The following is a 13,587-nucleotide window of genomic DNA, read 5'->3' as shown; positions in this document are numbered from 1 at the left end:
CTATTTTTATCCAGTTGGTTGACGACCTGGCTGTTTAAATACCAGGCTACAAAAGACTTACTGATTATATGATATTATTTTTGCACATGAATACAAAGCTCTAAGCACTGATAGTATCTGGACGACTAACCCTTCCAGCATTAAGAGTATGCCCACTATACAGAGATCACAAGAGAGAAGTTTCTCTTTCCACTATTAATATGGTTTAACCCTAAATGTTTTTGATGTCAACATTAAGTCACTCTATTCAGATTTTTATTGAATAACAGCTATGTATTTGGAAGCTTTAGCAGCCTGGAAATTATCATCCATAAACATTAATTTATGTTTCTGTATGTTCTCTTAGAAGACAGAGAAAAATAATTATAACAACTAAAAGGAGGAGTGGTGCAGTGGTAGCGCTGCTGCCTCGCAGTTAGGCGACCCGGGTTCGCTTCTCGGGTCCTTCCTGCGTGGAGTATGTTCTCCCTGTGTCTGTGTGGGTTTCCTCCCACAGTCCAAAGACATGCAGGTTAGGTGGATTGGCGATCCTAAATTGTCCCTACTGTGTGTTTGGTGTGTGGATGTGTGTGTGTGTGTGCCCTGCGGTGGGCTGGCGCCCTGCCCAGGGTTTGTTTTCTGCCTTGTGCCCTGTGTTGGCTGGGATTGGCTCTAGCAGACCCCCGTGACCCTGTGTTAGGATATAGCGGGATGGATAATGGATGGATGAACAACTAAAAGGAAAACACTGTATATACACATGAAGCAAAGTGAAATATGTTTTTACTAATCATTTTTTTATCTCTGTTTCAACCTGTAGATGAAAACTGGGATGATGATCAGCTCCTTGGATTTGAACCTTGCAATGAGAACCTGATCACAGGTTGCAATATCATGAATGGAAAATGTGAATGTGATAGCATTCGGACCTGTAATAACCCTTTTGAATTCCCAAGCCAGGAAGCCTGTCAAGCAGCCCTAAAGAGGATTGAAGGTAAGTGCCATTCCTTTTTATGGCTTTGTTAAATTCTCCTCACTTGGTGATAATCACAGATGGCATTCTTCCTTTACCCTGAGTGGACCAATATACTTATCATACTTATCATAGGAAGTAAGACATGAAGTAACATTAATAGACAAAACCAAGCCACAGTATTGAGTGATGTAGAGAAGTTAATATGTGATTTAAAACAGTACAGCACAAACATTTTCCCACTGAATCCTCATAAGCTGTACATTTTATTGAATATTTAATAAAATATATAGACTGACATTCATGAAACAGTAAAAAATAAAAATGCCAATCAAATTTATAGGTATATTGATTTTTTTTTAAGATTGGACACTTTCTAATTAAGACTGTATAATTCTGAGAAGCAGTACTAATTTTCATGCGGATCCACGGCTTTAAAAGGGTAAAGGTGAATTTAAGTGCATCTTTTTGTGTTGTTACCTGCCTGTTTTGTTTTTGTTTTATTTTGTTGCTTTGCCCTTCCTTCTATTCTTTCTTTTTAGACTCATAGGTTGTTCTTTAAACTCCAGTGGGCAAATGGGCACTGCTGTTTTTGCTGATGATGTTTATTTGTAAACTGCATAATGATTCTGGGTGCTACTACTACATGAATATAATTTGTATTCTCATCTGTCATAAAAAAAATGAGTGTAGTGGTTTACCAATAATTTAGTTGAATTTTGCTTTCTTATAGAAAATTGATTATATTACATTTACATGAAAGCTATTGCAGTTATATTGAATAAATGTTAAAGTTTGTCTTGGGAACTGAAGTTGCATTTATTTTTTGCTTTTCCAAATGATGTTGACATTTTTCATACACAAATGAGTATGCTTATCACATTAGATTGGTCTTCAGTATTAATATGTGGATTGCTGCCTTAACACATTCAGTGTACTTTATGGATTGTGGTTATTTCTGTTAAAATGTTCAGAGTTAGGGTGCAGTTTTTTACCATTTAAGACCGTAATGTATGTGTTTTAGATGTACTTAGTTATTAATTTAATTTATGTAAAGATAAATGGTAGTGAATATTGAATAAATAAAAAGTAAAAGGTAGGATATGGAAATCCATTGCTATTTGGATCTATTTTACATTGTGTTTTAAAAATGTTGTGAGATTCAGGCTAGCTGGTGGGAGAAGCCGGTGCATGTGTTATGTATGGAGCCCTGCTGTACACTATTGACAGGCTTCTGAAAAGGACAGAATGCTCCAGTTGATGGAGCTCTAAACTGGTGTCCTGGGCCAAGAAATAAATTAGACTTTGGCCCAGAAAGTTTTTTTTCTGAGGCGACCAGAAGTGCTTTCAGGCTGAGGCTTATGTGACATGCTGGTCATGAAGCAAAAGACCTTTTGTGTCAGATGGTGAGAAGGTAGGTGTTGAGTAAAGGAGGTTGGCTGTATTTTGCTCAGAGAATGTAAACACATTCTACTATGTAGTTTTGTGAGACTCTCCCCTTCATGAATAATTATGTGCAAAAAATAAGCAGGAGATTTTCAGTAAGATCTTACATGTTCCTTTAAGACTCTCTTCATCTCCCTAATGCCATAACTCTGAAATAAATGACCACCTGCTTCAGAAAATTGTGCAAAAGGCACCATCTCAAATAAAACATTTGTTGCTTTAACACTATGGATGATCATATTAATTCTTGGGTCATATAGCTACATCATTGATAGAATTTCTAGGTTGTAATTTATCTTCTGCAAATGTGATAAAATGAAAAAAACTTCTGGTTGGATATTTTAATGCAGAACAGCTAATAGGATTAAAATTTACTTGGAAAACCTATTCTAATCTGGAACAGTTTGTGAAATAGATGAAAGTGAAGTTTCATCTGGAGCTGGAGTTGGTTTGAAGTGAAGGGAACCGCGCACAGTTGCAGTCTGTAAATGTGATATCAGCTGCCTAAAAAATAATTCATTGTGAATATTTGTCACTAATACAAAATATTACATGTATATTTAACACAAATGTTAGAAAACATGTCATTTTTACTGGGAATTGTGAATTGTAAATTGGCCCAGGTGACTAGAAATTGAACAATAGCACCTTGTTAACTTTCGAAAATTTGTATTTTTGGAATAGGGGCTGTTGGGCGAGTCTGATTAGAGTAAACTACTCTCTTCAAAGATCTTTCTCAACTTTTTATAGTTTTTTTTAGAATATAAATAGTAGCATTGTTTTACACAAACTAGCTCTGCAGATACGTTTCTTCATGAATAATTTATGTTTTTCAATACAACATGGGAAAATGTTAAAATCAATTGTAACATTCTTTTTTATACCTTGTAGCTTCTTTTATAAGAAGTTGTGAGAAACCTATTTACTGGGTCAAACACTTACATATCATGGCATTAAGTGTGTTATAGTAAAGTGTCACTCAGATAAGTAACATAGATATATTTTATCATTTTCTTTTTGTTATCTGATGTCAATTTATCATCATAAAATGTTAAGTAAGTCCATAAACATGGGAAGTTGTTAATTTTAGTAGCTAGTAGCCTTTATAATTTTTAAAGGAATTCTCCTCAATTAGCATACACTGTAGTCTCTCCTCAGTTTCAGCCAACATCTTCATGAAGCAATGCAAGCAGTCATTTGCATATTTCACTTTTTTAGATAGATAGATAGATAGATAGATAGATAGATACTTTATTAATCCCAATGGGAAATTCACATTCTTCAGCAGCAGCATACTGATACAATAAATAATATTAAATTAAAGAATGATAATAATACAGGTGAAAAAAAAAACAGACAATAACTTTGTATAATGTTAAATGTTAACGTTTACCCCCCCTGGTGGAATTAAAGAGTCGCATAGTTTGGGGGAGGAACGATCTCCTCAGTCTGTCAGTGGAGCAGGACAGTGACAGCAGTCTGTCGCTGAAGCTGCTCTTCTGTCTGGAGATGACATTATTTAGTGGATGCAGTGGATTCTCCATAATTGATAGGAGCCTGCTGAGCGCCCTTCGCTCTGCCACAGATGTTAAACTGTCCAGCTCCATGCCAACAATAGAGCCTGCCTTCCTCACCAGTTTGTCCAGGCGTGAGGCGTCTTTCCTCTTAATGCTGCCTCCCCAGCACACCACTGCGTAGAAGAGGGCGCTCGCCACAACTGTTTGATAGAACATCTGCAGCATCTTATTGCAGATGTTGAAGGAAGCCAGCCTTCTAAGGAAGTATATTTATACAGCCAAGCAGGTTTCTGAGGCTTCAGTCTGGCAGTTGTTTGTATGGGTAAAGCCAAGCAGGTTTCTGAGGCTTCAGTATGGCAGTTGCTTGTATGGGTTTGACGTCTCCATCTAAATGTGTTTTCTAACTATATGGACAGGATTAAGCTTTAAAGACTCAATAAAGCATTCATTCAATTCTTTTGGTCCATATGTTGATTTGTATTCTTTTTTCTTTTTGCCAGTCATTGTATCAAGTAGCCCCACTTGGACTTCTTCCTCCATTGTCAGTATGTTCTTCCTTCTGGACCTACTGTAATAAGTCTGAAGGTTTTGTGCCAGGCTTTATTGAAGGAATATCACACTTTTCAGATACTGTATAAAAAGAACCAAAAAATTGCATTGGCATGTTTTTTTTTCTCAAACCAAATGTCATTACAGTAGGTTCTGGCTTCCTTCACAAACAATTCAATTTAGCTTTTTTTGAAAATGGATGGATGGATAGATGGATGGATGTCTCTTTTGATATATGGTGTAAATACCATGGGGGAAGGACAGGCGTCCCGGCTGGGCTGGAGGATGATTTCATGCCTGGGCAGGAGGCCATAAATGAAGGGTGTTGGAAGTGGAAGCATAACCTGGATGGAATGCCTTGCAATCCTTATCCTGGTTGGGAGGGAGGAATAATGGATGGACTGGGGGAATGTGGATTCCGGTAGCAGTTCATTCCCCTGCATGGCAACTGTCAGCGTTCCTCTAGGCTAATGGTTCCCAAAGTTGGTTCTGGGGACCTCCTTTGGCTGCAGGTTTTTGGTCCAATTAACTTCTGTTTTTAATTGGACTCCTGGCCCCATTAAGTAAGCTGTTCCCAGATTCTGTGTTTTGGGGACAATGTAGAAATTATAAAACTAAGTTTGGTAAAATTTTGTTTATTAAAATGTAAGCAGTTATATGGGAATACTGTAATTTTTTTTCTTTTTAACAACATTTTCATTTTGATTTGCATTCTTCTTGTCTAGGTGTTCTGGCTATGTGATCCATTATTTACTAATTAGTGGGTCTGACGCTAAAATAGTTGCAGCCTTTCATTGTTCATTGCCCCGGTGTTAGCTCTGCTTGTTTTTAATTGTCATTATTAAGATACAATGAAGGGAGTAAACTGTACAGAAAAAGGGCAAAAAAATATGAACTCAACTAAAGAGAGTTAAGCATTTTAAAGCTGTAGCAAAAACAGAAAGATTTTTGAATGTCTTATAAATGTAACAATCATACTGCTGTGCTTTTCTAAATGTAGAATAAGAGAAAAGAAAAAGAGCAGCTAATTAAATGAGATTAATTATTATCATTTGTTATCACTAACTATGAATCTGGTTGGAACAAAAACCTGCAGCCACAGGGGGTCCCCAGGACTGAATTTGTGAACTACTGCTCTAGGCTGATCCAAGTTAGGACACTCGCAGGGTAGCATGGGAATTGGTGTCAGGAAGTGCAGCCCTGTCGGGGTCCTTATGTGCGGCAAGAAGGCGCTTCCAGGGAAGGACTGCCATGGTTTCCACACAACCTGGAAGAGCTGTGACACTGGGAGCATTAATGAATCTGGCTGAAAAGAAACCTGCTAACTCGCAACTACAACTCACCACGTGTCTACTTTGTATATTGTTAGGATATTTTGGCAGTATTCATTTTTGGAAGGTGTTGGAGGAAATAAAACCCTTCATTATTAAGACCAGAGTTGTGTTGGCTGCTGTTTTTTTTGTGGTTTGGGGATCAGTGGCGCCCCCTTGTAGTTACAATGGGAATTTTTAAGTGCTATTTGGTTAGTGAAATAATGCAGGTCTCCGAAGAAAAAAAATTCTTCTTACTATCAGAAATATAGAATTAACAAATGATTTAATCTTTACTTCAAAATATGCAGTTGTGAATCATTTATTAGTCTCTTCATCTACTGTATTATTAGGCAATGCCAGTTCCTCATATTTGTTTCCATTAATTCTTACATTTGTCGTACTGACAACTTCTCAAGAAGCAGCACACATGCCAACCAATCAGTCTTTATATCCTTTCTCAGTCAGTCAGTATTTTTTTATATGATCCCGTCCTCAGCAAGCTACATTGATAGGTTTGTTCAAAGTAAAAGTAAACAAGATTACAGTACAGTACTAAATAAAAACATGGTTATGGGCTGACATGGTACAGGCAGATGTTTTCTGAGTATAATTAGTTTTTTGACTCCACCTGTTTTTCGGAAAATGCCTTAGGAGTTTACAGTACATATAAAATATTGAATTCAGGTGAAATAGCTTTCTGATCTAGTTAAAACAATATTATATGCATTCATCAATCCATCCATTTCATGAACTGGTACTGAATAGCAGAAGAAGAGTTGAAATAAGGTATAGCTAGCTTCTTTGAAGCTAAATAGATGGCCAGGATAAAGGGTACTTCTAATCCTAAACAGCCATGTTCATTTTGAGCATAAAAATGTTGAAGCAGGACACAATAGCACAGCTATTTTTCCTTCCACGCTTCTGAGATTTAAGAATAAGATTGGTCGTTTCTTCATGCTCACTGTTGCTGGGGCAGAACCTGTCTCCACACAGCTCTGTTGAGGATATATTCTGTTTTGCCTAACAGAAAGAGAAAACTGGTCCTTAAGAACTGTTTTGTTTATTTTTTTACTAAATATCACTTAAAACAAAACTGAAGAAGCAGCTCAATAGAAAATGATAATGATGTGGCCTACTGAGAAAGAAAGCAAGGGAAGATAGACAAGCCTGTGCAGGTTACAACATAGGAGGACTACAGCTGCATATTTCTGGCTCTGTCATTTCCATATGTGGAAAGCAGCGAGCCCCTCCTTGTCATGCTTATTGGGAGGTATGAATGGTGGACTTGAAGTGTTTAGCTGTTGTCTGCCACAGTTTGCAAACTTTAGATTTTGTTTGGGTTTGAGTTTAGGTGGTTATCACAGGTGTAATCAAAGCTGAGCACAACAGGAGCAAGCTTTCAAGTAGAAAAACATTTTTTTTTATAATTCATCATTTGTAGATATAGAAACAGCCAGGAAAGGCAGATTTGGATAGTTATATTCTTTTTAAAAAGTCATGATTTTGAAGTTTCAGTTAGCATGCCTGTAATTCAGAGGAATGTGCCAAGGTGCATTGGATGTTTGACAGTCCGTGTCTGATTTAATTGCTGCAGGCTAACTAAATTTTCCAGCCTTCCTTTACATTTATGTGCAAAGCTTAGCTGAGGCTGGGAGGTTTAAATTGTTTGGATATTGTTGAGAAGTTACTGTTTTAGAAAACAGATTTTAAGGTTACAAAAAATAACAATTTTTGGTTGTAATGGTCCATTCACTTCACATCCTATCAGTACTAACTCTACTAAGAAGTAAATAATAAAGGAATCAGTCTTCATTACCCGCTTGTTGTATGGTTGTAATCAAAAAGAAGTACAGAAGAGAAAATAATTTTTAAAACTTACCCTTTTTATATGGAATATTAATCATACGATCTCATATATAATTTACTAAATTGACTTATAATGCTTTACTGTTGATGTAAATGGAACGTTCTGTGAATTTCTTAACTGTCAAGTTGACTATGGGATAAATTTAGCTCACTCAGACTAATTCCAACATATGCCAAGCTTTGTCTTTGCAGCTTAATTATTGAGATTACAGAGACAGGAATGATTCATGAAGAAAAGATGTACGACAAATGAAGCAGTGCCTACGGCTTTTGGAATGCACCAGAGTGGGAGTCAGTGGGGCTTTTAAGGGAAATGATGGTGACACATTTCCTGATGCCACCCTGTATTGAGAATACCATGCATTGTCTCTGGAATTACCTCCGTGAGGCCCACTTTGACCTGCTTGTGCAGTCATTTCCCACAGATGTTCTGACACATTTTTGGGAGTGATTTCACTTACAGGTGTTGAGTCTTCCAGTGAATCTTCCACATGCCCTGTTGTTCATGGCGATGTTCATCGTGTGTATTTTTCACAGCACACACACTCACTGAAAAACAGGTTATTTTATCTCACAGCTTATTGCCATCCCCCTGCCTCCAGAAAAAAATGCACACACACACATACATACACCACAAAGCAGGTGAACATTAGAGAAAAATAGCACTTAGCTTAATTGTTATTGCTGAATTAACTTCTTGAAACAAACAGCTGTTGACGCACAGAAAGGCAGCACATCATCATCAGAACTAGACTCCCTGGTATAATATGAGGAGATGTCTCATCTCTGGCAGAGTTATTGGCACTTCAGCTGTGTCCAGGTGACTTGAACTGAAAGAAATGAATGGCTCATATTCCAACAAGACACCCCTCAAATGCTACCCATTGTAATGGAATGCCAGGACTATGTTTTCGTTTTCTAATCTTTTTTCTGATTTACTCCTGCTCCTTTGCTAGTCCTCTGTTTACATTTTATTTAATACATGTCATTTTTCTCTGGTCACTTTCCTCAGAATTGCTTGTCAGGTGTGCAGTCAGAAATTACCTGAGAGGCCTATTTAAGACAGTTGCTTCCACAGCTCATGTGCTGTGGCATTAGCTTGATTCTGGTATTTCTTGTTTGGTTTCCCTATATAAGTTTAGTTGTATTTAAATGTTGGATTTTTCACCTTGGCTTTGATACCTGTTGAATTTTGAAATTTGGATTTTGGACTTGGCGTCCTGGTTTATATTTGGTAATGTTTTATTTAAATATTTTCCATTACCCGCTTTTTAAATTTCTTAATGTTTTGTATTATGAAAAATGTTCTATTTCCTAGTCTTGAATTTTATGTTTTAGTCGTTTTCTGTTTTGAATTCTTAAATTCATAAATTTAAATTAATATTGAATGTTTTGTTCTGGGAACTGTTACAGGAGAGAGAGCAAACAGCAGTGTTTGTTAGTTGCACTTTTCATCAAGTATTGTTTACGAGAATTACTCCAGTAAACAATACAATCCCTTTTATGTTCCTTCCCACTGCTTCTTCCTGTAGACCTGAACTTTCTACATAAAAGAACATAATGCCTGACCCTCACCTCTATTGTGTTTTGAGTTTTTCTCTGGATGTGTATGTTTTTTCCAACATGTACTGTCTGGGGTCTGTCTGTGAGGTGAGGTCGGGAGCTGATAGCACATTGCTGCACCCACCAACTGATGAACCACCTGAATTGGGACCCGAGTGCAGTGGGTGACATGTCTGTGAGAAAGTCTAATATCCAGTAGCATAATAAGGTGTTGATGCCTAGGGAGTCAAGTTTTCTTACCAAGTGCTGGGGGTTAACTGTATTAAAAGCAGAGCTAAAATCCATAAAGAGCAGCCACACATAACTGTTCTTGTCAGATGGAGTGCTGCTGATATCATCTGTGGAACAGTTAGAGCACTATACAAACTGAAGTGGATTGAATGTTGCAGAGGGTTTGGATGTTATATGTTCCTTGACTAGCCTTTCAAAGCACTTCATCATGATTGGGGTGAGTGCTATAGGGTGATATTCATTAAGCATTGATGCTGGTGACTTCTTTGGCAATAGTATGAGATAGTAGTGGCCCTGAAACACAGAGGTATGATGGCTTCCCTCAGGCAGGTATTATACATATCTGTAAGAATGTGACTCAATTGGTCAGGACATTGCCTGAGTACACACCCTGGTATGTTGTCAGAACCTACAGCTTTCCATGGGTTGACCCTCCGCAGAGTCCTCTGAACATCAGCTGGGTCAAGACTGAGTGTGCCATTATCCAGGCTGAGAGGGGCTTTCAATGTTGTTGTGTTGTTCTTTTCTTCAAACTTGCTGAAGTAAGTGTTAAGTGTATTGAGGAAATCAATATTGTCATCATAGAGTGGTGGAGGAGACCTGTTGTCTGTGATTGACTGCATGCCTTGCCACAAGTGCCTGGGATCTTTTGAATCAGTGAAGTGACCCTGGATTTTCATGCTCCAGCTCAGATTGGATTGTGCAGATCTAAGAACATTTTTGTCCCCAGAATTGATATGTATGATGTTGGACTGTCCTCGCATCTCTTTTGGCACATAAATGTCTCTTAGAGTAATATGGGATTTCATGTGCAATTAAGTTCTTCACATGCATACATTTTTGGACAATATGAGTTGAGAATTGATGTGTTGTCCTGAGCAGAGTTAAACCACGTCTCACAGAAATTGTAGGAGACAGAATTGTGTTGAGGGCCAGCTTCCATTCATTACATACTATCTGTGAGTAATTTAAAAGCACCAACACAGTTTGGAGATACTATTTATATTTTTATCACAACTAGATAGTATAATATCTGCAATAAACAGAGAGGCACGGTTATGAATGTTTGTTAGGTGGTTTTTGGATAATTTCCAGCTTACACGTAGTAAAAGTTAAGATGAAAGGGAACACTTGAAACATGCCGAAATAAATGTGAATGAATGAAGTGCTCTGGGTTAAATTCCTGCATTGGCTGTGTTGTGTGTGCCCATTCTCCTAGCACCTTCTTTGTTTTTTTTCCTATAACCCAAAGATATGTTTTTAAGGTTAATTAATGAATCTTAATTGGCCCTATGTGGGTCAGTGGATCAGTTTAAAATCCATCAGTAACCTAATGAGCCCTGTAATGTGCTATTGCCCTATCCAGTGTTGGTTCCTGCCTTGTGCCCAGTGCTACCAGGAGAGGCCTTGACTCCTGTGACCCTGAATTGGATTTAAGTTGGTTTGAGAATGTTATGAAGATTAGGAATATAATTGACAGTTGAGGTGAATGAACAAAGATATTTCACATCTGTGTGTCACAAGTAATATATTGAATTTTCTTTTTTAATTGCATTGGAAACCTAGTCAGGAAGTCATAAAATTAAAACAAATCAGACACGAACCTTAGTCAACCAGTTTAGAGTTAATAAACTTGCTCTTGCTTACAACATCTGGCTTAACGAACAGAGCTTATTTCAAGAGAATTTCTGTTTGACTTGTCAAGGTCTACTTAATTAAATATGCTTCACTTGTCTGGTTAGGAATATGCTTACGTGTAGATCCCATTGAGAACACCCTTGTACATGCCTTTATCCTCTGCATGTAGTCACAACCTTTCAGAATGCCTCTTAGAAAAAAAAAAATGAAGGACTAAATGTATTCAGTCAGAGCAGTACATATTTTATTAGAGAGGATGGTAAGGAAAGTAGTCACAGTGGCAAACAAAAGTTTTCTAAAATAAGTTGATCAGATTGTCTATCATTCATACAGTATAACTGACCTTGTAGACTTTATTCTGTAAAATGCCATATGTGGGTGGATGTAGTGCCTTATAACACCTATTATGCATCTTACTCATAGAAAGGAATGAAAGAAAGGCGATGTAAACTATAATTTATATAGTGAATTCATATACAAAAAAAACTGATACAGTAGGATAAAGAGTTTTAAAGCTAAATACTAAGTACAAAGCATTTTAAAAAATAAAAAATACTGTTTCATGGAACGTTGCTGCTGCCACTCCAGTACCTTATAGAATAATCGGGAATGCTTTATTGTTCACAGTACTGACTTTATGCACCTCAGTGCATGTGTCTATAGGTCAGTGAAAAAGTGAGATCTTTGGTAACTGGCTTTTTCCCTTTCCTTTAGCTTTGCTATTTAGGCCTCAGTGCACTTTCATTTCAGTTTTTCAAAATGGGCTTGATTTGAGACATTCTAAATCATAAGGAAAGCTGCAAACTCAGAATTTTTCTAAGGGATTGTTTGGATTGTTATTTTTGCATTCTTTTATTTTTAAACCAGACGTAATGTACAGTAATCTATTGTGCTCTTAATCAAAAATGTCAGTGTATTCTGTGTGTGATAAGATACTAAGAGGCTTACAAACAGGCTCCTAAGTCTGTTTATGCCTTTTAGCTTACAACATAATGTAATGTCCTCAGACCCACCCAAACAAATTTAGAGTGGCTGGGATAATTAGGCACAAGGTACAAATCCACCCGCACAAGGCTTAATGATGTGAATACCCAACAAAGGGCCAATGTAGATTTGTCAATTGACCTAACACTGGGAGAAAAACCCACACAGATGTGGGAGAATGTGCGAATTTAACACAGCAATAACTAGTGGGGTTTGAACCTAATATGTTGGATCCATGAGGAAGAATTGACTTCATTACATCTCAACTCAAATCAGTGTCTCTACATATGACATGCAAATATATACAAAAAAGCACCATATATAACTAAACAAGCAATCTAGTTTGCTAAATTATTAACTTTAGTTAGTGCTATAGATAGATAGATAGATAGATAGATAGATAGATAGATAGATAGATAGATAGATAGATAGATAGATAGATAGATAGATAGATAGATAGATAGATAGATAGATAGATAGATAGATAGATAGATAGATAGATAGATAGATAGATAGATAGATAGATAGATAGATAGATAGATAGATAGATACTTTATTAATCCCAAGGGGAAATTCACATACTCCAGCAGCACCTTACTGATACAAAAAACAATATTAAATTAAAGATTGATAATAATGCAGGTAAAAAACAGACAATATCTTTGTATAATGTTAATGTTTACCCCCGCCGGGTGGAATTGAAGAGTTGCATAGTTTGGGGGAGGAACGATCTTCTCAGTCTATCAGTGGAGCAGAACAGTGACAGCAGTCTGTCGCTGAACCTGCTCTTCTGTCTGGAGATGACACTGTTTAGTGGATGCAGTGGATTTTCCATAATTGATAGGAGCCTGCTGAGTGCTCATCGCTCTGCCACAGATGTCAAACTGTCCAACTCCATGCCAACAATAGAGCCTGCCTTCCTCACCAGTTTGTGCAGGCGTGAGGCGTCTTTCTTCTTAATGCTGCCTCCCCAGCACACCACCGCGTAGAAGAGGGCGCTCGCCACAACCGTCTGATAGAACATCTGCAGCATCTTATTGCAGATGTTGAAAGACGCCAGCCTTCTAAGGAAGTATAACCGGCTCTGTTCCTTCTTACACAGAGCATCAGTATTGGCAGTCCAGTCTAATTTATCATCCAGCTGCACTCCCAGGTATTTATAGGTCTGCACCCTCTGCACACAGTCACCTCTGATGATCATGGGGTCCATGAGGGGTCTGGGCCTCCTAAAATCCACCACCAGCTCCTTGGTTTTGCTGGTGTTCAGGTGTAGGTGGTTTGAGTCGCACCATTTAACAAACTCATTGATTAGGTCCCTATACTCCTCCTCCTGCCCACTATATATATATATATATATATATATATATATATATATATATATATATATATATATATATATACATACTGTATACTATAGAACAGTTTGTTAAAGGTAACAGTGCATTTGTAAACAGAGCTGTTGGCATTTAATCAAAAATGTTGTCGAGAAATTACATCATTCACATCTGCATGCTCACATCTCTGAGGT

At 37.4% G+C, this 13,587-nt stretch overlaps 1 protein-coding gene across 1 annotated transcript in view; it reads left to right on the top strand.

Moving 5' to 3' along the window:
* The window catches only part of crim1 (cysteine rich transmembrane BMP regulator 1 (chordin-like)), a 907,432-nt gene that overhangs the window by 16,117 nt on the left and 877,728 nt on the right, over nt 1-13,587 (top strand). The window contains exon 2 of the mRNA XM_051925587.1: nt 800-973. Within this exon, the coding sequence (XP_051781547.1) occupies nt 800-973 (174 nt within the window). The remainder of the gene's footprint in view (nt 1-799; nt 974-13,587) is intronic.

The sequence above is a fragment of the Erpetoichthys calabaricus genome, chromosome 3 (assembly GCF_900747795.2).
Source record: "Erpetoichthys calabaricus chromosome 3, fErpCal1.3, whole genome shotgun sequence".
NCBI classification, from domain to species: domain Eukaryota; kingdom Metazoa; phylum Chordata; class Cladistia; order Polypteriformes; family Polypteridae; genus Erpetoichthys; species Erpetoichthys calabaricus.
The sequence above is the reverse complement of the archived record's forward strand: the minus strand, read 5'-3'. Positions and strand labels throughout refer to the sequence as shown.